The sequence below is a fragment of the Diceros bicornis genome, chromosome 2 (assembly GCF_020826845.1).
Source record: "Diceros bicornis minor isolate mBicDic1 chromosome 2, mDicBic1.mat.cur, whole genome shotgun sequence".
Taxonomy (NCBI): domain Eukaryota; kingdom Metazoa; phylum Chordata; class Mammalia; order Perissodactyla; family Rhinocerotidae; genus Diceros; species Diceros bicornis.
Genome location: NC_080741.1, coordinates 14,741,566 through 14,767,730, shown reverse-complemented (window position 1 = coordinate 14,767,730; position 26,165 = coordinate 14,741,566). Strand labels below are relative to the sequence as shown.

The 26,165-nt window shown below is 53.9% G+C and overlaps 1 protein-coding gene across 4 annotated transcripts in view; it reads left to right on the top strand.

Annotated features, from left to right (window-relative positions):
• Positions 1–26,165, top strand: part of ESYT3 (extended synaptotagmin 3) — a 51,925-nt gene that overhangs the window by 14,724 nt on the left and 11,036 nt on the right. For 2 of the 4 annotated variants that reach the window (XM_058552254.1, XM_058552235.1), the window contains exons 2-20: positions 3,533–3,574; positions 5,642–5,776; positions 9,099–9,175; positions 10,744–10,810; positions 11,442–11,531; positions 11,996–12,051; positions 13,481–13,601; positions 15,909–16,079; positions 16,811–16,893; positions 18,615–18,663; positions 19,117–19,206; positions 19,685–19,747; positions 19,876–19,938; positions 20,535–20,603; positions 21,123–21,209; positions 21,935–22,084; positions 23,878–24,371; positions 25,288–25,386; positions 25,923–26,054. In XM_058552254.1, coding sequence (XP_058408237.1) covers positions 3,533–3,574; positions 5,642–5,776; positions 9,099–9,175; positions 10,744–10,810; positions 11,442–11,531; positions 11,996–12,051; positions 13,481–13,601; positions 15,909–16,079; positions 16,811–16,893; positions 18,615–18,663; positions 19,117–19,206; positions 19,685–19,747; positions 19,876–19,938; positions 20,535–20,603; positions 21,123–21,209; positions 21,935–22,084; positions 23,878–24,371; positions 25,288–25,386; positions 25,923–26,054 — 2,138 coding nt within the window. The remainder of the gene's footprint in view (positions 1–3,532; positions 3,575–5,641; positions 5,777–9,098; positions 9,176–10,743; positions 10,811–11,441; positions 11,532–11,995; positions 12,052–13,480; positions 13,602–15,908; positions 16,080–16,810; positions 16,894–18,614; positions 18,664–19,116; positions 19,207–19,684; positions 19,748–19,875; positions 19,939–20,534; positions 20,604–21,122; positions 21,210–21,934; positions 22,085–23,877; positions 24,372–25,287; positions 25,387–25,922; positions 26,055–26,165) is intronic. The other 2 variants (XM_058552264.1, XM_058552244.1) reach the window with 2 other exon arrangements.

Sequence of the window (26,165 nt, the reverse complement as noted above, 5' to 3'; positions counted from 1 at the left end):
CCCATCTTCCTCCACTTTACATGGGACGCCACCACAGCATGGCTTACCAAGCAGTGCGTCGGTGCGCGCCCGGGATCCGAACCAGCGAACCCCGGGCCGCCGCAGCGGAGCGCGCGCACTTAACCGCTTGCGCCACCGGGCCGGCCCCTGGACTTCTTTTTTTTGGATGCGATGTTGGAAAATTGCCTTAGTGAGAGTGTGGAGAGAAATAAAATTATATGCCTATTTCACCCACTATAAAAAAATTCCAGGCAGATTGAAGACCTAAATGCGAGAACTAAAATATAAAGCCAGTAGATAAAACCGTGGAATAACTTTGAGAATTTGAAGTAGGGAAAGATCCAAAAAAGACCAGTTAGAATGGAAAAACAGACTGATTTGTCTGCGTCAGACTGAGGAAGCGTGGGGTGCGAGTCGCTGCTCCACAGTATCCGTCTCTCTGGCTTTGTTCCCTGGTCCAGGGCTAAGTCAGGGGCAGTCACAGAGAAGGTGGCCGGCTCCTGAGTACCGGCTCCCTGGGAAGTGATGACCGGTGCTGAGATTCAGGACTAGGAACGGCCTTCAGGGTGCCTAAGGCAGAATAGGGTGCTTCGATGGTCTCTTACTGTCTTGATCTGAATTGCTGCTCTCTCAGGGAGTTCAGACTCTTCTCTGGAGGAATCTCTGAATGAGGAGCCTCAAATACAGGCGTGGGTGGCCAAGGGACACCATGAAACTTAATCGGTGTGGGCCCTGGGCATTCCGGTGCTGTCCTCATGTCAGGGGGGTGTGGGTCACCCTAATGCAAGGGATTGATAGCTCACACCAACCCTGACTGAACGCCAGATTCATGCCAAGAGCTTGTTAAAAATAAATTGGAAGGCCCCGCCCTGGTACACTCTGATTCAGTACGTGTGAGGCAGCTCGGGAATCTTCGTCTGACTGGCTCCCACGTGTCGCCAGGGTTGAACCCGCCAAGCTGGATCACTTCTTTCCAGGGCCCAGCAGATCAGAACTTCTCAGCTCCCGGGGTGCAGAATCACCTGGGGTGGGGGTTGCGGGGGGGGGCAGGGAGTGGAAGGGGTATGCACATAAGGTGTGCCCAGGGGCAGGAGGGAAGTGCAGTGGTTAGGATGGAAGGAGGAGAGGGAGGGGTCCAGGCTTGGGCGGAAGAGGAGCAGAGGTGCCAGTGAGAGCCCAGCTGTAACCAAACTCTCTCCTCTATGGGGTCCCCTCCCCCCCCTCCGTGGTGCTGATCCTGTTCTAGAATGGTCTGTTGATAGCCTGCTTCCTCACCAGCCTGGGAGCTCCTTGAGGGCAACAACTTTGCATTCATTCATACATTCATTCATTCATTCCACAAATATTTATTCAGACATTCATATGCCAGGGACAGGCGCTAATAGGGAACCAGGCTGAGTCAGCCCACTAGAGCTTCCAGTCTAATGAGGACGCAGGAAGACCAAGCAGCTCCAATAGGCTGTGTTAAAGGCCATGATGGGGAACGGCAGACACCTATCCCCGACTTGAGAGATCTGGAAGGGCTGCCTGAAAAAGTGGAGTCTAAGATGGTGATGGATGGAGCAGGGAAGTCTGTTCCACACCTAGGGAATGGTATGTGCAGGTCTTTGTTGGGAACGGAAAAGGTCAAGGTGGCTGTACTGACAGGTCTCAGGGGAGACTCTGGGGGACAAGGCCATGATGTGAGCGGGGCCCCCCTCAGGGCGCCTGTGCAGGAGTTTTTCCCTCAGTGCTGGGCAGTGTGATAGGGTCTCGCCCTCCACGTGCCTGGTACCCAGCTTGGGACCCGATCTGGGGCAGCTGCCGGAATGTGTGGTGGACAGGCTGCTTCTCCCCGCTGAACCGGACGGGCTGACGCTAGCTCCTGCCCCTCTTCCCCCAAGATTCCTTCCCCCTCATCCCACTCTGTTCCTGAGGGCTGGACCAGCTCCCCCTCTGGGAACCAGGCAGTATTTTTCCTTTAGCACGCAGGAATATTAGATGCTTCTCCAAGTTAGCAGGGACCACTGCCCAGAGCTGGGGAAACTGAGGCTGGGAGAATAGCATGATGTCCCAGGAGTCTCAGAAGCACTGGGCTCCTCTGACCTTTCAAGGCTGCTAAAAACTGCTCCTAAGAGAATTAATTGCTCTATCCCCTCCTTTAGGAATGGCTCTCCTTGTGGGCAAGTGGTCCAGGCTAGGGTCTGTGTTTGGGCCTTCAGGGCATTCCCGGAGCTGGCCCAGAGCCTGGCACCTGGTGGGTGTGCACGAGGTGTGTGAACTGCATGAACACGTGTACTCAGTCCCTGGGCAGTGAGTCTTCTGAGCCCCTGGACAGGAAAGGCAGGCCCTTTTTCAACTTTGGGGGACCCTGGTCCACCGTGAATCTGATCCCCAGTTGGCCTGCTGCTCAGGGGACTTGGGGCATGGCCACTGTGATGGCTGTCACTACCATTTTACTGACCCATGTTTTGTGCCTGACGCCCTGTACACTCTTACCCCTCTGTCCGTCCCAGAGAACCTTCTGGGGGGCAGGGATGAGAAACTCAGTAGACATATTTGGAGACTGAGGCTCTTGAAAGGGAGAGGCTTGGGCACCCTCAGAATCATGTCATGAAAAGGTTAGCCAACAGGATTGTCACTTCACCTCGGGGACCCCCGCCCAACCGAGGGATGTGGCAGGACTCACCCAGCAGGCCCAGTGGCTGGGGGCTGCGACCTGGAGGAAGCTCTGCTGTGTGACTACAGGACCTGGCCTGAGGGGCCTCCCTGCTGGGGAGGGGCAGGCTTGGATGGGGCGTCTGGCGGCTCGGGAGGGGCCCCCCTCTCCTCAGTTGTCAATGAAAACGACATGATGCCCTTTTTGGCCTTTCAAATTGGCAGTAGTTACCTTTGGAGTCAGTACAATCACAATATATTGTTAAGTGAAAAAAAGGCTACTGAAAAGCACTGTGACCTCAATTTCTGTGAAAACTACACATACTTTCTGGAAGAGATTGGAAGGAAATGCATCAACCCGTTTAGGGCGGTTATCACTGGGTGGCATTCTCTGATAAAGTATTTTTCCTTTTGCTTAGCTACATTTTCTAATTTTTCTACAAAGGCTACGATTACTTGTGTCATTAAAAGCAATAAAGGGGACAGAATCTGCAAGGAGCAAATTCGGAGTTGCCCTGGGGGCTGCCCACGGTGGGGCTTCTGTGCTTCCGCGGGAAGGCGGGGCTGATTGCAGAAGCAAAGGAGCGGGTCCAGCCCCGCCTTGCAGCCTGCGGGCTGGAGGCAGAGGGGAGGGTGCAGCGGGCTCCCCAGAATCGGAACCGCCCACGTGCGCCTCCGAGCCGGGCCGCGCCGAGCTGGCATTCTCCGTGGTGTCAATATTCGGCGCGCGTTGGCGCCGTCTGGTTGGTTGCCGCCTGCGCCACCGGACGGTGCGCTCCTTGAGGGCAAGGCCCGGCGCTGTGTGGGCGGGAGGAGGACCCGGCGCCTAGCCTTGCTGCCTGCGTGGTTCCCGGGGGCGGGAGTCTAACTTCCTCTCGGGGTTTCTGTTCCTTAGATCCACTTCCCGGACGTGGAGCGGGTCGAGTGGGCCAACAAGGTAAGGCCAGGCTGCCCTCCCCGCCCAGGCCTTGTCCTCCCCCGCAGCCCTGATGGGGGCGGAGCGGCTCTGGGACCCAGGCCATCCGGGCAGTGACCTTGCTCGGGAGGGGCCGAGATGGCCCTTGGCCTTCTGCCTGTCTCTCACGGCTCCCACCCTCAGGTTCTTCTCATCGCCAGACAGGCTTTCTTTTCTTTAAAAAATTTTTTTGGTTTCAGTTGTGAAATTAAAGCATGGCCGCAGCAGAAAAGTTAGAAAATACAGAGAAAAATGCAACCCTCCAGTGGCCCACCAGGCCAAGACCAGTGCTTCCTGGGGAGAGGAAGGCCATGAGGTGACAGCTGCTGCTGGATTTCACCTGGTTCCCAGCCCACAAACACCAGTGCTGGCTGTGTGACCTTGGGCAGGTTGCCTAACCTCTCAGGGCTGGTTCCCTCATCTGTGCAATGGGAATAATTATGGTCCCTGCCTTGTGGGGTGTTGTGGGGATTAATGAGGTAATTAATGCACCATAGTGCCTGGCACATCCTGAAGGCTGGTATACGCTGACATCATCCACTGTCATTATCCCAGTAACTCTGCTGTTAGGTCATTCAAGGGGACTCCCCCGCGGGGTTCTGCTGCTAGATGGGGGAGGGGTCCAGGTCCCACCCTTCCTTACAGATGAGGAACCAGATCTGCCCTGCCTGATCTGCCCAAGCCTGGCCCTAAATGTGAAGGCTCCTGTACCAGCCCCCGAAAGTCTCCTGACTCAGGATTTTTCTAACACAAACCTTGCCTCTGTTCTGGATAGAAGCTTGGCCTGTAGCAGAAATGACTTAGGTTAGGTATAAAAAATACCTAATGATTTTTGATGGTTTTGACTTCCTGATGGTTTTTGATCTAAGGTTGGTATTCTCATGTTACCAGAAATGTCACTGCTGAGTGGATCAAAAACTGTTACCAGCCTCTGGGTAAAATGTGGAGGGAGTAGTTTACTGCTTTAAGAGGAGTGACCGGATTTCTGTGGATTAATGCAGGGCCCAGGGCCTCTGGGACAAACCTTGTGCTGTGTCCCCGAGTGGAGTTCTTCCTGCATGTGTGTCTAGGTCACGGGTCCCCGCGTGCATGACATCTTTCTTGCACTAACACACAGGCCCACAGAAGGTGGAGATGTGTGACCGTTGGGGTGAGGCTCCCCCCTCAGCTCGGGGCATGGATGGGGGAACAGCTGTGTAGATAGGGCGCACTAGGGTACCGAGTATGTCCCACAGAGCCTCATACTCAAAAGCATTTGGTAGATGACCAAGCAGCAAGACAGGAAGATGGGACCAGTCCCTGCAGAGGCCCCTGAGAGAGATGGGGGCAAGAAAACCCTGAAACCTCACTGCTTTCAGGTTCCTCTGATTATGGGTTCGGGAAGGAGGGGGAGGCGCATCTTTAAACTGGGGCCCCAAGTCCGAGAGAAGGAAGAGCGAGAAGCGTTTGCCCCAAACAGAACATAGCGGCTGGCTGCCCCTCCTTCTATACCCCTCTCTGATCCCCATCTCCTGCCACGAGGCTCCATCTCTCTGGCACCCTCCCTCTCCCCAGGTCCATGCTTGGTTCCCAGACCAGAGCCATAGGTCATTCTGCTGCAGAAATCAGCTGGAAGCGGCCTTTCCTGATTACTAGAAAAAAAATTAAATCCACAGGAAACAATTTGTTTCTCTCCTGTGATTTTTTTTCTTAAACCTCTGACACCTGCTACTTGTTGTTTACACCACCATGTTGATTCAGATAGCTTACGTTTTAGCACAGAACTAAAGGGCTTCATAATACTGAGTTTCGTGAATGACTGTTTCATTGTGCTCTGCGAAATGGTACCAAATCTTGGGGTCCTGCTGCCTGCACAAGAGTGAGAACCACTGCTGTAGTTATGCGATGCTTGATGGACAGAGGGACGGATGGGTGGGCAGGCAGGCAGATGGGTGCTGCAGCGTAAGGGCCTTGGGACCCCACTCCGGGGGCCAGGTAGTCCTGAGCAGCCGTGGGTCTGGGGTGGGGGGCACAGGCCTGACCGCCAGGGGCCTCTTCCTGTCCTCGCAGATCATCTCCCAGACCTGGCCCTACCTAAGCATGATCATGGAAAACAAGTTCCGGGAGAAACTCGAGCCCAAGATCCGGGAGAAGAGCGCCCACCTGAGGACCTTCACCTTCACTAAGCTCTACTTCGGACAGAAGGTTGGTGCTCTCGGGAAGGGCAGCCTGGACCTGCTGTGCAGTCTTTTCTCTGTCCCCGCCCCCTGCCCCTGCTCATGCACGCGACTAGAAAGATCCCACTGGACCTCACAGGGGCCCAACCCCACCTGCCCTTCCCAGCCCCTCGGCCTCAGTATAGACCCCTCATCCTCTAGTCCAGCACCACCATCTCTGCAGGTTCTGAGGAAGCCTGGCTCAGAGAGAGCAAGGAGAGGTGGGAATAAGCCCGCTTTTCTTAAGCAACATTTTGAAAACACACCATGCGGTGGAAGCCAGCCAGATACAAAGATGCACAGGTCACACTTGCTGACCTCAGGCCTCAGCCGGCAGGCACACCTCCGTGGAGGGAGACGGGGCCTCACAGCAGTGTAGGATTCTCTGCTAACTGACCCTGGCAGTCAGTGTGACAAGCCGACTAATTCTGTGAAGATGGTAGGTGACCTAGGATAAAAGAAGTTTGTGTTTAACATACCTAACGCCATGTCCCTGTTCTAGACCGAGCTTCTTATTCCACCCTCCTGCCCTGAGTGCCACATTGAGATGGATCTTATTTTGATCATCTGGAAATGCATCCCCCAGACAGAGAAGCACCATGATGTCCACCACCCGGTAGATCAGAGGTGTGGGCATCTGGGCGGCTCTGGAGCAAACAGGTGTCAGAATGCGGGCCAGGCTGCTGCCAGCTGTCCGCCAGCCCCAGGGCATGTGCCCAGCCCTGCCCCGCTAGCCCCCCAAGGTGGGGGGTGGATCAGGCATGCCTGAGCCCTGCAGATTCCAGTTTATGCCACTCAGACTCTGCCAGGACTGGCTTGTCCCAGCGTCTGTTGGTTCATTTGTTCCTTCCCTGTTTCATTCACGTGCGACTTACTGAGCTGTGTGCGAGGCACCATAGACAGAGATGGGTGTGGCTGTACCCCTGCCTGTAGGAAGGTCACTGTTCTGCTGTGGAGGCAGACACATAAACTGGTGGATGACAACATGGCAGTGTCCGTGCGAAGGTGGAGGAATGCGTGAATTCAGAAGTGGAGAGGTGTGGGGCTGTGGCAGTCAGGGAAGACTTCTGGGAGGGGGTGATGTCTGGGTTGGTATTTGAAGAATTCAGCAGGCTGAGAGCCAGCAGGCCTGCAGACTGCTGTGTCTATAGCAGAGCCTGCTTGGCTGGGCCGCTGTCTGGTGATGCCTGTGGAATGTGGCGCTGCTGGAGAGCCATCCCTCACCAGCAGCATCAGCAGGCCTAGGGGTGGCTGATCCTAAGGGATGATTTTATGTCAGAAGAACTTGGCCGGGGGACCTGCAGGCTGACCAGATGCCCCAGCCCTGCAGGAGAAATACCTGACTCCTGGTCCTGGCATTCAAAGCCCATCATGTCCTGGCTCGTCCCACTTCCCCTTGGCTCTCCCATCCCCCTCCTCTGCCCTCCTCTCCATTGAGGGAGTCACAGAGGACTCCTCATGTGACCTTCCTGGGCTTGGTGAGCACCCAGTGCACTTGCCACACCCCCTTCCTTCATGCCCATGAGTGTTTCCAGCTTCCTCCTATTCCCATGTCCATGCCCAACTTCGCTCGGTGCTGTGATGACCTTGGGCTGGTGACTTAACCTCTCTGAGCTCCAGTTTCCTTATCTGTAAAAGGGAAGGAGGGTGGTTGTGAAGCGTGACTAACAGGCCTGGCCTCAGGGCCACTCTGCATGGCTGTTGAGTCACAGTGGGCCGGCGAGGCCAGATCCCAGCCTGGTGCTCCCCACCTAACTGGGAGCCCTGGGCCAGGGCCGCCCTGCCTAGCACAGAGCAGATGCTCAGACGGTAGTGACCCCTCCTCTCGGTGGTGGGGCCTCTGGGCGGGCAGCCTTCCCCAGGACCCCTTTCTGCAGATGGGGATCGTGGGGCCGAGCTCTCACAGGTGCCGCAGACCGCTCCAGGCTGTGGCGGGGCAGGGGGGGGGCGGGGGGGGCCGGCGTTCAGTCAGGGTCCTCCCCTGCCCCCCAGCCTCCCTCTGGCTTCTCTGGTCTTTACCGTCAAGGCCCTGGGGGCCAGGGCAGAGCTGAGTGTCGCGTGGCCTGAAGCATCTACAGTTCTGGGAGCCCTCCTAAAGAAAGAGAATATAAAATTAAACATGTAAAATTTGGACAAAAATGAATATTAAATAAGTATGGGGAAGAATAAGAAAATAAATCCCAGCAAGTTACACATTTAAAAAAGCTGACAGTATCACAAACTCTGGAAAAACTACATAATCATTGTAGTTAACTGCTCAACATCTCCCTATAATAATTTTTTCCCTGCATTTTTGGCTTTGAACTTTTTGATAACCTTTTCATGTGACAATGCATTTGTAAGTATCACTTTCTATGGAGAGAGTAGAAAGATAATGGAATTTTTCTTCTAGTAAGGTTGATTGAATTTTTTTCTCCAAAATTTTATTATGAAAAATTTCAGACATACAAGAAAATTGGGAGCATTAGTCCGTGAACCATCTGGCTTGTACAGTTGTTAACCTGATTTACGTTAGTACGTATCTGTGCTTCTGTCCCTCTCGTCTTTTTTTTTTAATGCGTTCCAGATTAAATTGCAGCCATCAGTGAACTTCACCCCTCACCACCTCAGCGTGCATGTCACTAACTCAAATTCAGTGAAATTTATTTTTTATTCTTGATAAATAATAACCAGACCCCATTCCAGTGCCGCCTGACAGGAGGAGAATGTGGGCAGAGGGGGGAGAACAATCACCTAGGAGCTCAGCCATGGCCTGAGGCTGGGGACCGTGGCCCTGGCGTGGGGCACTTCAATTCTTAGGGTCAGATCCCTCAGCCAGGGATCCTGCCTTGCCCTTAGGGGGCCAACTTCTGCTCATCTGCCAGAACTGTTTAAATGCCTCCTCCTCCAAGAAGCCTTCACTAACCTCCACCCACCCCAAGCTGGGTTGGGAGGTGCTCCTAGGTCCCCAGACCCCCACTTGGCAGCACAGGCTGCACCTCATCCTGTGCCCCACCCCGCCCCATTGTCTCCTCTGCTGGGCTGCTCCTTGCCTTCTCTTGCCTTCTCTGCAGTCCCAGCCTGGCCCCGAGCAGGTTCTCAGTACATACCTGTGGGAGGAGAGGGAGAAAGAAGGGTGCACATTCTCGGCAGGGAAGTATCGGGATGCCAAGGACGGACGGGGCTGTGGGTGGGTTTCTGTGTTTGTGCCTCGCCCCGGGGGTGCAGTGGTCACGTTGGTGGTTGTGGACAAAGCCCAGTGCTGGGCAGGGCCTGCAGCTGTCCCTGGTGCCGGGCCCCTTGTCGACCCTGCCCTCCGGCCTCTCTCCCAGTGCCCCAGGGTCAACGGCATCAAGGCGCACGCCAGCAAGCACAACCGAAGACAGGTGGTTCTGGACCTGCAGATATGGTGAGCCCTCCTGCCGTGGGGGCCGGCGCGGGGTGCGGGGACGCTGGGAACAGCCAGTTTGAAGATGGAGTAGCATATACAGTCTATTCAGGCTGTGAAAGCCCCTCACAGCACACGTACCCCCCGCCCCCAGGCTGGAGCACAGGGTCCCTGCTTGGGACAGGGAGGAGTGTCAGGAGAGTGGGTGATCCCAGGGGAGCCGCCGCTGTCTGACCCCTCAGCCCAGGCCTGGCTTCTCCCGCCAGATCAGGCACCAGGCATGCTTTGGTGCCAAGGCCCAGGCAGCAGAGCTTTCGTAAGGCCCGGGCCAGGTCACCTGGAAGGTCAGACCAGCTGCCTCAGAGAGGATTAGCAAGGGGAAGTGAGTGTGACAGAAAGATGTGGGGAGGCGCAGAGAGCTCTGAGCACAGGCTGTGAGAGACCAGTGGGAGAACTGGGCTCTGTGGTACTTCAGAAAAACTGAAGGATGCAAAGACACGTGAGTGACTAGTTCGGTCGGTTGAGCAAGGGCTCCTCTTTTGAATGAGGCTTGTCATAGGCTTGAGGTGGAGAGAAGGCAGATTCAATCCAGGAAGTCTTCCTGGAGGTGGTGAGATTCGAGTTGTGCTTTAAAGGACCAAGGATTGACTCCTGAAGTTCCAGAATGTTGCCGTTCCTTTCTGGCGTCTCATATTTCCTGTCTTTAGCCCAGAGGCTGGCACTGAGAGCACACTGGGATGACAGGAGTCAGCCCTGGGAACACCCATCCCCATTTGGGGGCAGGTCTCAAGTGTGTTGGGATGGTGATGGCTAGTGGGCACTCCTGGCCCCAAGGCTCTGCCACAAGATCCTTGTATAAATAGTTGGGGCATGTCAAGGTCATCTGGCCCACCCACCCAGCTCCCCAGTCAGCTCAGGTGGCCCTGGGTCCCCCTCCCCTTTCAGGGGGCATGCAGCATTTCTGTGACATCAGGCTCCTCTGCCTGTGTCCTGCAGGTATTTGGGGGCCGCCCTCTCCCTTCCCTTAGTCCTCTCCTTCAGTCCTTTGACAGGTCTCCTGATCTTACCCTCAAGGGCACCCATCCTGGGCTCCCTGTGCCCATCACTTGGCAGAGCCGCCACTGGGCCCAGGGCCCTTGTTCCCTTTGCCCACCTCCACCACCCCAGCAACAACTGGGGGAATGGCTGGATGTGAGCCGCGGGGCTGCTCTGTGTCCTTGGGGAGGAGAGACGGGGCAGGGCCACAGCAGTGGCGGAGGGAGCGGGGCGGGGAGGGGGCAGTGTGTTCACCAAGAGCCCCTCCTTCGCATCTGTGGGGTGTCGTGGGGTGAGGTGGTGCCCAGAGTCACTGCCCTCGTCGGCAGAGGTGGGGATGTGCAGGGGACACCTGGGTGCAGGCACCTGGGTCCGTGTCTGTGCAGAGCCGAGAAAGGCTGAGGCCGGTAGGAGGCCGTATCCGGGTGATGCAGGGCTCAGGCTTGGCGGCTGGCTGCCTGGGCTTGGGCTGGGTGGCGCTGGGCAAGTTTCCCGACCTCTCTGAGTGGTGGACGTGCCCCTCCTCCACCTTCCTTTTCCCTCCCCACCTTCAGCTACGTCGGGGACTGTGAGATCAGCGTGGAGCTGCAGAAGATCCAGGCTGGTGTGAACGGGATCCAGGTGGGTGGAGCCCGGCGGGACTGCCCCCCACCCCGCCAGGGTGGAGTTAGGGCAGGGGGAGCAGGCTCACGCTGGAGCAGGCTGTGGAAGGGGATGATGACACCAAACACAGAGGCTGGTGGTGATCCAGGGACTCCAGGCCCGAGGTCACATGGCCAAGAAGTAGTGGCTGAGCTTCACCAGCCTGCCGCTTGGCCCCACAGCCCCACGCCTGCTGCTGTTTGTAAAGTCCCCCCAGAGAGGCTTCGGCTGCCCAGGGAAGGGAGAGGTTCTGCCATGGAGTGGTGCAGAGCCAGTGCTTAGAAACTGAGGTGGGTGGAGGAGGTGGAAATTCTCATAGCAGGAGCAGAGGAGCTGAGTGGGAGCTGGAAAGCGCTCCTGGGGCCCTGCTGGCCTGGCAAGGCCGCAGGCCCCTCAGGCCCCGCAGCAGCGGAAGGCAGAGAGGGCCGGCTCATGGCCCCTGAGTACCTGGCAAAGGGGTGGCAGCCGTGTGCAGGCTTCTCTTCCCGGAGTGTAGTCTCTGCTGTGACAGCAGGTGGCCCTGACATTTGTGGGTGGCATGGGCATGAATGAGACAGGTGCAGGAAGAAGGGAGGCTGGAGTCCCTCACCGGCCCTCTGTGCCTCTCCAGTTGCAGGGCACACTGCGGGTGATCCTGGAGCCCCTCCTGGTGGACAAGCCCTTTGTGGGGGCCGTGACCATGTTTTTCCTTCAAAAGCCGGTGAGTCCCAGGGACGAGGGGCAGGCCTGCCACTCGCTGCAAGTAAGCCCTTGCCTGCTGGACCCCAGGCACTGGCTTTGAGCCCAAGAATGGACACTGCCCAAGCCCACTTGGACCTGGGCACTTCCCACTCCTTGTCTCCTGTCATCTAAGGCAGCTTGCTCTCCCCAAGACCCAGAACAGCTAAGAGAAGTGGCTTGCCAAGCTCACAAGAGTAGTCGGAGGTGGAGAGGAAGCTATAGCTCAGACCTCCCTGAGTCCAGGCCAGCCTGTGGCCCCGTGCACTGGCCCACTCCTGAGGGGGTCCTGGCAGGGAAGCGGCAGGCCTCACAGCCCCGGCCCATCCCGAGCCGAGGCCTGAGCAGGACTGGGAGGTGCCTCACCTGCCTGACCCCCCTGCCGAGGGTTCTCAGCCCTGCGCTTCTGGCTCCTTCCAGCCTGACAGCTTCCCTCTGCCCCTGCAGCACCTGCAGATCAACTGGACAGGCCTGACCAACCTGCTGGATGCGCCTGGAATCAAGTAAGTGCCTGTGAGAGCCGCCAGGCAGATCCCAAACATGGGGCCCCCCAGGGCTGTGCGGTCAAGGACTGGAGCGGCACAGTGGTTGTGCCCGCCCTCCCCGCTCTCTGTGTGAGGATTCGGGGTAGGCACCAGGCCCTCCCGCTCCGGAGGAAAATGTGTTGGTGTGTTTGGAGCAAGAATGGGAGGTAACAGTGTTGGTTGGCCTCTGTGGGCAGGCACCGCGCGCCCAGGACGCACGCACGTGCGCACACACACACGGTGGGTGAGCAGGGGCGAGCAGCTCCGCTCAGATGAGCTGTCCTCACATGAGCTGTCCTAGAGGAGGCCATGTGGGCCACTGAGAGAGCGTGGGCCCTGGAACCAGACCCAGCCAGACCAGGCTCCTGGCTCTGTTACTTAGCACCTGTGTGCCTTTGGACAAGTTACTTCACCTCTCTGGGCTCTTCCTCAGTGAAAGGGGAGCCTGGTTCCTCTATCTTGGGGTCCCTGGGAAAACACTATGGTGTGTGTGGTGGTGGCTCAGTGGGTGTGGACACACACGAGTGTCCTCCTTTCATCCTCACTCCACCCCCTCCCTGACCCAAGCGTGTGGTGAGAAGCCCATGTGGCCTCCCCCAGCCGTGGTGGCAGATACAGACGTGGTCGGGTGGCTGTCACAGCAGAGGCCAGTGAGGAGGAGCTGGTCTGGGAAATCCCACCTTCGTGGGGGCTTTTCCCCCGAGGGGAGCAGAGAAGGGCTCCAGCCCCTTGTGGACACCCCTCCCCAGGAGGGAGGGGCAGTTGGACCAGCCAGGGCAGCTAGCCCGCCAGGCTCAGGCAGCTGCCCCCACTTGCGGGAGCGCCACTTGCTCGCTCACCAGGGACATCCCACTGCTCTTGGCCCCCGGATGCAGAGAATCCAGTCACGCATTCTCCGTTCAGAAGATATGGAGTGAGCGCCTCCTGTGTGCCGGTCCTGTGCTAGGCCCTGTCCCTGACCCCCACTGTGATGGAGTCAGGCAGTGAACTAAGAGGACTTGGATAAGATGTCAGGGCATGGAAGGGCTGACACGACTGCTTACCTAGCATTTACTGTGCTCTGTATACGTATTAACTCATCCTCAGAGCAACCTAGGAGGTAGGCACGATTATCTTCATTTTAGAGATGAGGAAATGGGTCCTGAGAGGTTAGCGACTTACCCAGGGTCACACAGATCGTGGTGGTAGAGCTGAGATTCTAACACAGGCTCCAAGTCATCACTCTGAGCTAGCATGCTGTGATGCCTCAGACAACAGAGCAGGATTGGAGGGGTCAGGCGCTCTCCCAGGCAGGGCCCACCACAGCAAGCTCTGCTCCTGGGTCCAGCTCCAGAGATGGGTGGAGGGGCAGGCGGCCTGGGGGAGGTAGTGCCGCTCCTCCACAACTGGTTGTGCCCGCTCTCCCCAGTGAGGTGTCGGACAGCCTGCTGGAGGACCTCATCGCTGCCCACCTGGTGCTGCCCAACCGCGTGACTGTGCCCGTGAAGAAGGGGCTAGACCTGACCAACCTGCGCTTCCCTCTGCCCTGTGTGAGTTACCCGCACTGGCCAGAGTGCTGGGCCCAGTGTTGAGGGACAGACAGGCCGAAATGGGGAACGCAGTCTCAGATGGTAATCCTTGCTTCCTCCCCGTGATGGCATGGCATCCCCATTTTATAGGGCGAAGACTGAGTCTTGGGAAGGCTGAATGACTTGCTAAAGGTCACCCATCTAGGGAGGGGCAAAGTCCAGATGGCCTTCCTTCCTGGGTCTTGGACCCCCCATGTGGCCTGAGTTGGGGACTATGGGCAGTCACCCTTGCCCCCAGGAACTTCCAGGAGCTTCCCATCCTCCCTTCAGGGACATGAGACTCCCTACTCCATCATTTGGGGTGGGAAGAATCCTTGGGGTTGACTGGGAAGGACAATGTTCAGTCAAGTTAGGACGAGGCTTCCTTGAGTGCTTAGCCCCACTGCCCCTGCCCATCCTGGGCCCAGCTCAGAAGTCCCCTGAGGAAACCACATGGCCTCCCTCCAGAAGGTGCCCTGGCTGTGGGCCTAAGCCCCTCAGGGCTGGGAGTCAGGGCCTCAGGACCGGGGAAAATGCCCATTTTCACCATCAGCACTAGGTGTGAGACATTGGCCTGCTCAGGCCACGTAGGGGTGAGGCCCATGCCAGCCAGGGAGGAGGCACATCCTCTCAGCCCTCCCATAATGGTGTGTCAGCTTTATCCCACTCTATGTGCTTGGTAGTCTCAGAATAACAATACAGCACCATCCCCCACGTCCTAAGTACTGAAAAGGTTCTACCCCCATGCTATATCCCACTACACAGGTCCTGTCAAGTTGCTATGATTTAAATTCACTTGGAGTAGTTCCTGTCTGTGTGTTTGTGACATCAACTGGCCATGCACATTTACATTGATTTGTTTCATTCCATTTTCTATTTCTAGGGTTTAAGTTTTACCTTAACTTCCGTTTACAATCATGTAAAATATTTGCAAACTTCCAAAGTCCAATAGAAAAAACAAATTGTATTTTAAGGCATCTGGCTTCTAGCCCTTGTTCCCTCAACTGGTCTCTGCCCTCCCCCTGTAAGTTATGGCTTATCCTTCCAGTATTTTCCACTCTGTTTTCTAACATGAGTGGATGCACGCATGTGGTCGTGTGTGTGCATATTTGATTTTGTTCACGGCCCCCCCCTTGGATGGACGGCAGCACACTATGCTGTTCCCCACTTGGCTTTCATCACTTCCTGTGGGATGTGATGAAAGGGATCTCTCCCGGATGGTGTGGATGGAGCCCTCCCTCTCTCCCTCTTTCTTACAGCTGCATCGTACCCCACGGGGTGAATGTGCTGTGGTTTATTTAACCAGTTCTCCACACATGGACGGTTGAGTTGTGTCTGGTCTTTTGCTGTTTCAAGTAGTGCTGTCATGAATAGCCTTGTACGTGTCTTTTTATATTTTTGCCAGTATGCCTTTAGGATAGATTTCTAGAAGTGGAATTATTGGATCAAAGGGCAAATGCATATGTATTTACTGATATTTAAAAAAAAATAGCTGTAGAGCCAGCACTGATGGCCTAGTGGTTACAGTTTGGCGCACTCTGCTTTGGCAGCCCGGGTTCAGTTCCCAGGCGTGGAGCCACACCACTCATCTGTCAGTAGCCATGCTGTGGCGGCAGCTCACATAGAAGAACTAGAAGGACTTACAACTAGCATATGCAACTGTGTACTGGGGCTTTGGGGAGGGGGAAAAAAAAAGAGAGAGGAAGATTGGTAACAGATGTTAGCTCAGGGCAACTCTTTACCAGCAAAAAAAAGAATAGTTCTAGGCAAGAGGCCTACTAGCCCCATGAGCTGTGTTTTTCCTGATTCTTGTGCTCTATTCTGCCTGTGACAGCCCAGTGTGGGGAGTGAGGTACACTCAGTGCCGGGCCCTTTGTGAGTTCAAGGACCCACTACCAGCAGCAGGCATCGCCCACAGGGGTGTCCACTGGAACTCAGTCTGCATGCAGGTTACAGAGCAGGGCTGGAATGAAGGAGGCAGCCTTCTCAGGTGGCGTGCTTGTTGGTACAAGAGGAGGAAAGAGCTGCAGCTGAATAAGCCATTCACATGGCAGGTTGGTGGCAGGGAGGGTCATGAAGGCCAAGAATGTGACACAGTGGACAGAGCCCTGGGCCCTGCCATCACCTGCTGCATGGCCTTGGCCAGGAGACTGCCGTCTCGGGCTTCTGTCTCCCCATCCAGACCACAGAGAGGGTGAGATGGGGCTGGGGTGATGTCTGAAGGCCTTGGCTCTGATGTGGTGGGCCTTGAGGAAGCAGCTGTGAGCTCCAGCCTGGGACATTTTCCAGGGAGTGATCCGAGTCCACTTGCTGGAGGCGGAGAAGCTGGCCCAGAAGGACAACTTCCTGGGCATCCGAGGCAAGTCAGACCCCTATGCGAAGGTGAGCATTGGCCTGCAGCATTTCCGGAGCAAGACCATCTACAAGAACCTGAACCCCACCTGGAACGAAGTGTTTGAGGTGAGGGTCTCCTCAGCCGCCCCTGGCTGCTCTCGATGCCCTGTAGGCTCCACTCTGGGTTGTGCTGGGCACAGACAAGGGCAGGCCTTGCCCTCCTCGTCCTCACATACCCATGGGGCAACACTGGGCCAGAGGAGTGGGCCCTGGGGGACAGGTGGACAGGTCTGTGTAATTGCTACTTCCCATATCCACCGGGGTTCCAGAGGTGAGCTGCTCTGGCCCCGCTGGAGGGGCAGCTTATAGATGAATTCCCACCTCCCTTCCCCACCAGAGTCAGCTTTGTTGGAAGTTTTCAAATCAAAGTAAAAGAGAGAGCCTCAGAGGCAGTTCTGCCCCAGTCCTCTCACCCTGCCCTGCCACAGCCAGACACCAGGAGCCTGAAGTTCTTCCTAAGGTCAACCACAGTCCCTACCATGTCAAGAGTAGGCCCCACAGCCTCTTAAGTGCTCTGGAAGCTGTAAGCCCCATTCAGAACACACAGCAGCCACCATCCCCTGAGCACCCACCCTGCATGGGCTTGCATATGTCTCTGCTCCTCCCCACCCTGCAGGGGAGGGGTTCACTCCCTCCTTACAGGTGGGGTTCTCCAGGCTCTGAGAAGGGCAGAGCTGCCCAGGGCTCCAAGCTTGGCAGGTGGTGGAGCTGGAACTTGGCTCCCCTTGGGTCACGCTTGAGGTTTGCTTCATCAGCTGTTGTGGCCTGCAGGTCAAGTCACCTCTCTTTCCTTCTAGTTCATAGTGTATGAAGTCCCTGGGCAAGACCTGGAGGTGGACCTGTATGATGAGGATCCTGACAGGGACGATTTCCTGGGCAGGTGAGCAGGAGGGCCGAGCTGGGCCTGGGGGCGCCGGGCCGGGCCGTGGGGCACAGGTACCTCTGCTTCCACTGCTCAGTGACCTGCAGCCCTCGCTGGTCACTATGACACGGTGACCATGCCAGGCAACCTGCCCCATCGTTCCACATTCCTGCCACAAACCTCCTTCCCAGATGTCTCCTGCGAGCTCAACCCCGCATTGGGCCCTGGGAGTAAGAGAAGAGCCAAAGGTTTGTGCGTCGTGGGCTCTGCTTTCTGCGCTCCTGATAATGTACCCAGAGTCCCCATTTGGAGCAGAAGGCAGGGGTCAACGCTGGCATGGATGGCCAGGTGCCCAGTGCCAAAGAACCCTGGCCACTCACTCTGGGGCAGAGCACAGAATGTTAGGGCTGTGGCAGGACCGAATGGCCAGAGTTGGGCTGGTTATCGAACTTCAAATTTACAGGTCTTTTGGTCCAGCAGTCCCATTTCCAGGAATCTCCTATAAAATAAAAACATTGTACTTGAAATGTTTATCGCAGAAGTGTCAGTGGTGGCAGAACAAAAAGCTGGAAACATGAATGTCCAGCTCAGAGGATGTCAGTTGAAAGTTTGAATAAATCTGCCATTGCTAAACTACAGAATATTCTGCAGCTTTTAAAAATGATGAGTAGGATATGTGTGTGTCAACCTGGAGGAAGTCTGTTACGTATTACTAAGTGCAGGAAAGCAGTTGGGGGTGACCTGTGCAGTTTGATCCTCTTTCTAGGGAGGACCCTCGTGTGTGTGTGCCTGTGTTCGTGTGAGCACAGAGAAAGGCATGGAAGCTACACAGCAGGCCATTCACACTGCTCATCTCGCAGGGCTGGCATTAGGAGGCAGAGAAGAGTTTTACCCAAGTCTTCATACTCCTGTATTGTTTAGCTTGTTTCCATGAACATGTAATTTTAAAAAGCAGAAATAGGGTGGGAGGGGCCCAACTGGACAGCCTAAGAAACAGCTCACCACCAGATGTGACTTATTTTCATCTTACTGAAAAAAGTTGCAATTTTTGTAATGTCGCAGATTAGAAGTGTGGCTAGTGGTTTATGTTTTATGTAACTGAGGTTTATGTTTTATGTAACTGATTTCAAGTACGTTTTGAGCTCAAGCACATACCTAACAGTTACATAGGATTAATTTCCCCTCTAGCTATCAGGACCTTCCACTGGGGCTTGGGTCAGGGTAGGTGGGAGGCCCATTGTGAATGTGGCTGTTATCTCCTCTCACACACGCGCCAACCATACTTATCCCTTGGAGGGCATCTGGGGCAGTTCTGGAAATGGAGGGGCATTTTGGGTTGTTACGATGACTGCGGGAGGTGGTGCCCAGTGGCATTTAGAGGGCACAGGACAGGGAAGCTAAATTCCTGCAACGCATGGGCAGTTTTGCACAATGAAAAATCATCCCACTCAAAACGCCAAGAGCACTGTCATTGAGAAATCCAGAGCCGATGTGTCCAGCAGCGTCTGCTTATTCCCCTCTGGGGATCAGAGCCACCTGCCTCCCCAGGCAGCATGCCCAGTGGGAGCAGCCCTGACGGTTAGACAGTCCGTCCTGTGCCTCAGCTGAAAGTGGTCTCCTTGGGATAAATAAGATCCTCCGATATATGAAAATGGATTCCAGGGTGCGCCTCCATGCCCGCTGCTTCTTGCCTCCTCTGAGCTGAGCTGAGCTGACCTCTCCCTCCCTGTGTATTCCAGCCTGCAAATCTGCCTCGGGGACGTCATGACAAACAGAGTGGTGGATGAGGTAGAGTTGGTGCTCCCTCCCCGTGGACAGCTCTAGCAGGTTGCTTTAGCCTAGCTAGTCCTATGAAATGGGCCCCGTCTATGCTGAGCCACACGTGCCTGTCCTCAGGGGCAAGAGCTGGGTGAGGCGCAGATGGGCCCAGGGAACCTGCCAGGGCCTAGGTTGGAAGAAGCTTCCCTGGAAATGCCCAGAGACCAAGGACCTCTAGCAGGACATGGTCATGTTACAGAGGAGGGCAGACTGGACCTGGGTAGGAGGGTTTTTTCCATCTCCAAGTATAGCACTTCTGTATAACCTCCTCTCCCAGTCCCTCAAACCCAGAGCCCACCCTGTCTGGGCTGGTCACCTTTTCCCTGAAGCCCCCACAGGGCCTCACCTGGTCCCAGAACTGAGCTGCCTGAAGAGGGGCAGTAGCATCTCACTGGCCCTTTCTTCTCCCCACTCTCCCTGCAGTGGTTTGTCTTGAATGACACAACCAGCGGGCTGCTGCACCTGCGGCTGGAGTGGCTTTCACTGATCGCTGACCCAGAAGCTCTGACTGATGTGAGTGCAAGGTGTTGGGGCTCCCTAGCAGAAAGGTGGGGTGGGGGCTTGTGGCAGGACTGGTCCATGTGTGGGCTGTGCATGTGGAGGGAGATGAAGCCCCCAGACCTTGCTCACAGAGTCCTCTGGCCTAGAGGACCTGTCCCTCAGCCCTTGTCTCCACACAGGGCAGCTCCTGATCTCTTTCAACAGATGGTCTCTGAGCAGCTCAGCCATCTTCAGGAAAGATGTGATCCTTCAAAGCTCTGTTAGTGCCTGTCAGCCCAGTTCATAGGGAAAAGCCACCGTTGTGTCTGACATGAATCTGTCATGCTGCAGTTGTAATCTCAGCCTCAACAAAAAAGCCAGGTGGTGAGGGATCTTATGGCTAGTCTGGAGTGCAAGGGCTGGCCGGCTTCCTTCTGCCACGAATAGGCTTCTCCAAAAGCAATGTCTCCTGCTGCTGAGGCACCTAGTGAGGGTCTGTATCTGCTTGTAGGACCATGGTGGCCTTTCCACTGCCATCCTTGTGGTCTTCTTGGAGAGCGCTTGCAACCTGCCGGTGAGTGGTGACATGGCCAGAGTGCCACACACACCCTGCCTTGTGCCCATCCCTTTCACATGTCCATTTAAAAATGGACTTTTACAGATGTTGTGCTGCTCACTTACCCTATTCTTCTTGTGCTGCAGAGAAATCCTTTTGACTACCTGAACGGCGAATATCGAGCCAAAAAACTCTCCAGGTTTGCCAAGGTGTGTGTGGCTGACCACTTGCGTAAGAGCAAGTCACGGCTCCTTTTCCCCAGAGTAACCACAGCCATACATCTTCTGGGTGACAAGCTGTGCACACAAAGCTTGGGGATGACAAGCGCTGCCATTCATTGAGGCTACTGTGCCAGGCACTGGACTGGGCAAGTCATCCCACATTTGTTATGTCCGAGTCCCATGATAACTGTGTGTCTCTTTCTACTGCCATTTTACAAACAGGACCCAGAAGGTTAAGTGCCTGGGTCACATAGCTAAAGGGGGAACCACAACTTGACTTCACTCTGTCTGTCTCTGTAGCTCCAGGGAACAAGAGCCTGTGTCCAGCTAGGCCCGGCTCCACCTCCTGTCTTTAAGTTGGAGCCTCCCCCTGGGGTCAGCCCTGTCCTGATGCTTACACGGTCGTGCCAGCTCAGGGGCCCTTGAAGCACCCGGGTAGCCATCTCTCAAAGGGAAGCAGTTGGCTGGCCCCAGGTCCCAGTGATGCTCCTGGCGGTTGGGCGGTGGGATAAGGGGTGGGAAGGTGGCGTCTCAAACTGAGACTGATGGTGCCACCTTCACTGTGTGGATTTGCCCCCTCACAGAATAAGGTCAGCAGAGACCCTTCTTCCTACGTCAAGCTATCCGTAGGCAAGGAGACACACATGAGCAAGGTAAGACAGCTTGGTGAGTGGCCATGGAATAAGGAAAGGGGGGGCCCTACCCTTTTCAGGGAGAGAAGCAAAAGAAGGGAATTCGCTTTACACCTAGGCAAAATAGTTTTATAGTTCAAGAATCTGCGGGCCAAATCAGTGACTGGCCCAGGGGGCACCTGCTGGAAAGCAGCAGAACTAGAGTTCAAGCCTAGACATGGCTCTAAGCCTGTGTCCTTTCTACCACCCACCAAGTTTCTCAGTCCAGCAGCAGAAATCCTGTTGCCCTCCCTCCCCTGGAAGCAAGGTCTAATGCCAGCATGATTTTCAGCCCCTGTAAAGCTTCCTGGCAAAGCTCCCGTTGTCTTTGAGTCTGGCCGCCCTGCCCTAGTGCTTCCCACTAGCTGTACCTCATGTGGCCTGGGCAGACACAGAGAAGGCTCCCCAGGGTACTGGGTGGTCAGAGTGAGAGCAGAGGGTGCCAGTATCTTACTCTGCCCAACCTGACCCTTCAATGATCTCTCCCTCTTCTGTCCCCAGACCTGTCCCCGCAGCAAGGATCCTGTGTGGAGCCAGGTGTTCTCCTTCTTTGTGCATAACGTGGCAGCTGAGCAGCTGCATCTGAAGGTTTGCTTAAAGTTGGGCTCTTGGAACAGAGCTAAGAGGTGTCTAAGCCTTGAGCAGGTTCTCCTGGCAGGAAAATCAGCCCCTTGTGTGTGGAGAGGATACTGAGGCCCCACATCCTCATGAGGCTGGTACCCAAGGTCATGGGTGAGAGGCTGTGGAATGACAACCCCTCAAGTCCCTTGGTTCTCCCTGCAAAAGAGTCTTCCCAGCTGTTACACAGCATCCAGAGTGGCGTCTGTTGGAATCTACTGAGGACATTAATGATGATGCACTTTTTAAAAGAAGATATTTAACCTTCACAAAAGATCTTGGAACAGAGATATCTTCTTTATTTTACACATGAGCAAAGAGGCTCAAACAATGGCTTGTCTGAGATCTCGTGACCAACAAGTGGTAGAACTGGGATCTTTAGGGGCCCTCAGCCCTGTCTGGATGTCCCATCACAGAGCAGCAGAGCACATCAGTCCCTAAAGCCCCCCTGGCCATTTGACAGACTTGCCTCATATAGATCATAATTGCGTCTACCCTGAGTCACTCTCTTCCCCTGACTGAAGGCAGGAACCAGGCCTGGTGCCATTCCCAGTTTTCAGAACAGGACCAGAGGCCAATAGAATCACAGTACATACTTACTGAAGTGAACTCAGAATTGGTGGGGGCCCAGAGAGTGGGGGTGGTGAGGGTGGGGCTTGGTGATCCTCTTGTTTTGTGACTGGCCCACTGCCCAGGTGCTTGATGATGACCAGGAGTGTGCTCTGGGAGTGCTGGAGGTCCCCCTGTGTGAGATTCTCCCCTATGCAGACCTTACCCTCGAGCAGCGCTTTCAGCTGGACCATTCAGGCCTGGAAAGCCTCATCTCCATGAGGCTGGTGCTTCGGGTAAATCTCTCCCCTTGTACCCCAGGGTAGGTATAGAGCAAGGTAGATTGCCCCGCTTTAAGCACCTGCTTTGTGTTGGGAAGAAGCGAGGAGATAGAGTCATATTTTTCATTAATTCTGGAATATCATTAGCCATTCTCTCTTCAAATATTGTGTCTCCCATTCTTTTAATCCTTCCATCTAGAAGTCCTTCTATGCTGGACGTTATCATCGTCTCCTCCATGTCTTGACCTGACTTCACCTTCATATTTTCCATCTCTTGGGGCTACATTCTAATTTCCTCAGATCTGTCTTCTGGACCACTAATTCTTTCTTTGGCTATGCCTAATCTGCTGTTTAACCTGTTCACAGTTTTTATTTCAAAGGCTATTTTTCATTTCTAATTTTATCTTTTCCAAATCCACCTTGTCTTTTTTCATTGTTTTATTATCTTCTCCTGTTTCTATTCCATCTTTAATCATTTAGAAATACTTATGTTTTAATGTATGTCTGTTAATTCTATTATCTGAAGATCTTGGGAGTTAAATTTTGATGTTTGTTGTGTCTGTTTATGCTTTTTCATGGTTACTCATTTCTATATTTGGTAATCTGGGTGGCAAACATATGTTCAGTGTTCGTTTGTGACCTGGACTGAGGTTGTTCACTTCCAAAGAGATTCTGCTTTTGCTGCAACTAAGCACCTCAGGGGCATTATAAACCTGAGTCCATTTTTATGTTAATTTTTTAACTTTGGGTTTCAAGACCCTATAGGTAGTATAACTATGAACCCAAAATTCATATGAGACAGGCCTATAAGGTGCCATATTCTCAAGAAAGACTTTATTTATTTTCCCCCAACCAGAGTTCAGGCTTGAGACACACACATTTCTTGTCATCAGTCTTTGCTAGTGAGTGGAATGTTTATCCTAGACTACTTTTTCACTAAAGACATCCCACCTTAATGGGTTCTACTTCAACTCCCAGCCTCACATTGACTCAAGGCCTCTTCTTCTAACCCCTTGGATTCCAAGGTTGATAAATGACCCTAGGAAAACTGAACCTTTATTTTTCTGTTTTTTTTTTTTAACCCTAGAGATTTTTTTTTTTTTTTTACTTACTTGTAAATTTGGCTGTGCATTTAAAAGGATGTTTGTTCATTTTATTGGGCATTTCTAATGAGATTTTTTAGACTATTTTGACCACCATATTACTGGAAATGGAAGTCCCTGGGAAGGGTCTTGATAATTGATGACTGAGGGAAAAGGGGGAAGGAGAAACACAATAGCTGAGGTTTTGAAACTTTGGTGCTAGGAGCCCAGGGGTGTGTCTGGATAGGAAACACATTTTAAGGAAAGCAATGGTGAATAAGGTGACAGATGGAAATGACCGTATCCAGAAGGCAGCTGGTGATATATGTGAAGGTTAAGGTGAGGGCAAGACTGGATGTGTAGATCGGGGAGTCCTCTGCACAGAGGGAAAGTGCATGCTGTGAGAGTGGGCCAGGTAGCCAGCAGCCAATGCGAGTCGAAAGAGAAGGGAGCGCCAGGATTGAGTCTCCATGAAGACGCACTAGTGAGGCAGGAGGAAGGGAAAAGACAGAGAAGCACTGGTCAGAGGGGGCCAGGGGCTGAGAGAGGTTAAGGAAGATATGGTCTGGGGGGAAAAATCTATTGGATTAGGTAGTCAGGAAGGATCTGAGTTTTAAGAAAACTGTTCCTTCCAGAAAAGAGAAGGAATAATATCCTAGAGAGCAGAGGAGGAGAGAGTGGAAGTGGTGGGCCCAGCCCATAAACAACCCTGTCATCTGCTTGCAGTTCCTGCGTGTGGAAGAACGAGAGCTGGGGAGCCCATACACAGGACATGAAGCCCTAAAGAAAGGCCCTCTGTTCATTAAGAAGGTGGCCACCAACCAGGGTCCCAAAGCCCCACCTCAGGGAGAGGGCCCTACAGATCTGCCATGCCCCCCAGACCCTGCTTCTGATATCAAGGAAGCCTCCAAGAGCACCACGACAACCACCAGTGCCACCACTGCTGCCACTGAGCCCATGCCCCAAGAGACAGGCCCAGAGCCCAAAGGCAAGGACAGTGCCAAAGGGTTCTGTGAGCCCATGGGGGAGAAGAGTTCGGCTACCAGCTTCCTGACTGTCCCAGGCTCCCACTCTCCAGGGCCCATCAAGTCACCTAGACCCATGAAATGCCCTGCCTCCCTATTCGCATGGCCACCCAAGAGGCTGGCTCCCAGCATGTCCTCGCTCAACTCCCTGGCCTCCTCCTGCTTTGACCTGACAGATATCAGCCTCAACACTGAGTATGCACCTCTCTGCTTAATCTTTTCTAAAATCACCTGCATGAAAAATACCTCCCTGGATGGAAAAGTAGATATGAACCTCCTTTTCTGTGCAAGTTCTGGATTGTCACAAAATGGCTTCATGAGAGGCAGCAGGGTGTGGTAGAAAGAACATAGGATGGGGGGGAGAGAGAGAGAGCGCACTTGCACCCCAGTCTGGTTTGGCTCTAGCTACCTACCAACTGTAAAACAGATGCTGGACATTGGTTGTTAAGGTTCCTTACAGCAGAGATATTTCCTGAATTCTGAGGTCTACTGGGATGATATGGAAAGCTTAGAATGTGGAATTATGTAATAAATGGTTGCCACGTATTATGTGTTTACTATGGGCTTAGCATGTTACAGTCATGTGTCGCGTAACAATGTTTCTTCAACAATGGACCACATATATGACAGTGGTCCAATAAGATTACTACCATATAGCCTAGGTGTGTAGTAGGCTACTTCATCTGGGTTTGTGTGAGTACACTCTATGATGTTCACACAATGACGAAATAGCCGAACAATGCATTTCTAAGAACGTATCCTAGTCATTAAGCAATGCATGATTGTATTTGATTAATTTTATCTTCACAGTAATCCTACGAGATAAAAATTACTATCATAGAGGTCAAATAACTCATCTAAGGTCCCACAAGAAATCATGGTATAAAGGCAGATCCCACTCCAGGGTTCATGCTCTTCCTACTGCAAAGTAGGATAATTATACATGAATGCTGCATGGAACTGACTTCCGACTGCAAGGAACCTACTGAGAATTATTTTATTAACCCGCATGGCTCTATGTTCCTAAAGCAGGACATGCTTCTGTCTTGGGGCTGGGGGAAGAGGCCAACACTTGAAATGGCAAGAGAAGTGACAAGCTCTTTCTTTACAGAGGCGAGGGTCTCAGGCGGCAGGGGCTGGGCGAGATTCAGCTCACAGTGCGCTACGTGTGTCTGCGGCACTGCCTCAGTGTGCTAATCAACGGCTGCAGGTAAAGGGCTGCTGGAGCCAGGAAAGGTGCTTTGGGAGCATCAAGTGACCAAAAACCAGAAGGCGTACTTGGTGTACTTGAGCTGTACTTGGAGCAATGGCAGGAGCAGGCAGCCCTAAGGTAGACAAGTAAAACATTGAGAAGGAGTGAGGTGTGATGGCCTGCATGCTGTGAGTGACAAGGTCCTCAATGGTGGTCATGGGCTCCAGAGCCAAGGGCTTCACTCAGACACCACTGCAACACTGTGGGGTGGCTGGGAGCCAGTACATTTTCTCAAGTGGGAATCTCCAACTTCCTTTAGATGGAAAGTATTTGCTCCAGACTTTACAAAAACACATGTTTTCAAAACCATGTATCTGATGTTTTGTCCTCCCAATTCTGCAGTCTTTTGCATTTTTGGTCATCTAGACCATGGGGCATTTTTATCCTCAAGGCCATCTAGAGCCGAGTGGCTAGTACAGCTTTCTCCAAATGAGTATTTTCAGTGTTTCAAAACCAGGTGCCTTTTTTCTTTAATGTCTTTGAAACAAAATCAGAAACCTGACACGCTGTACCGTCAGTGGAGCTGATCCCTACGTCCGTGTCTACTTGTTGCCAGAAAGGAGGTGGGCAAGTCGTAAGAAGACTTCAGTGAAACGGAGGACCTTGGAACCCCTGTTTGATGAGACGTAAGTGGGCCAGTTGGCCTGCCTAGAGTGCCTGGCAGCCTGCCAGATGCTGGGAAGGGCTAGGGTTGAACAGGACAACATGATCTATGCCTTCATGAGGCTTCTATACAT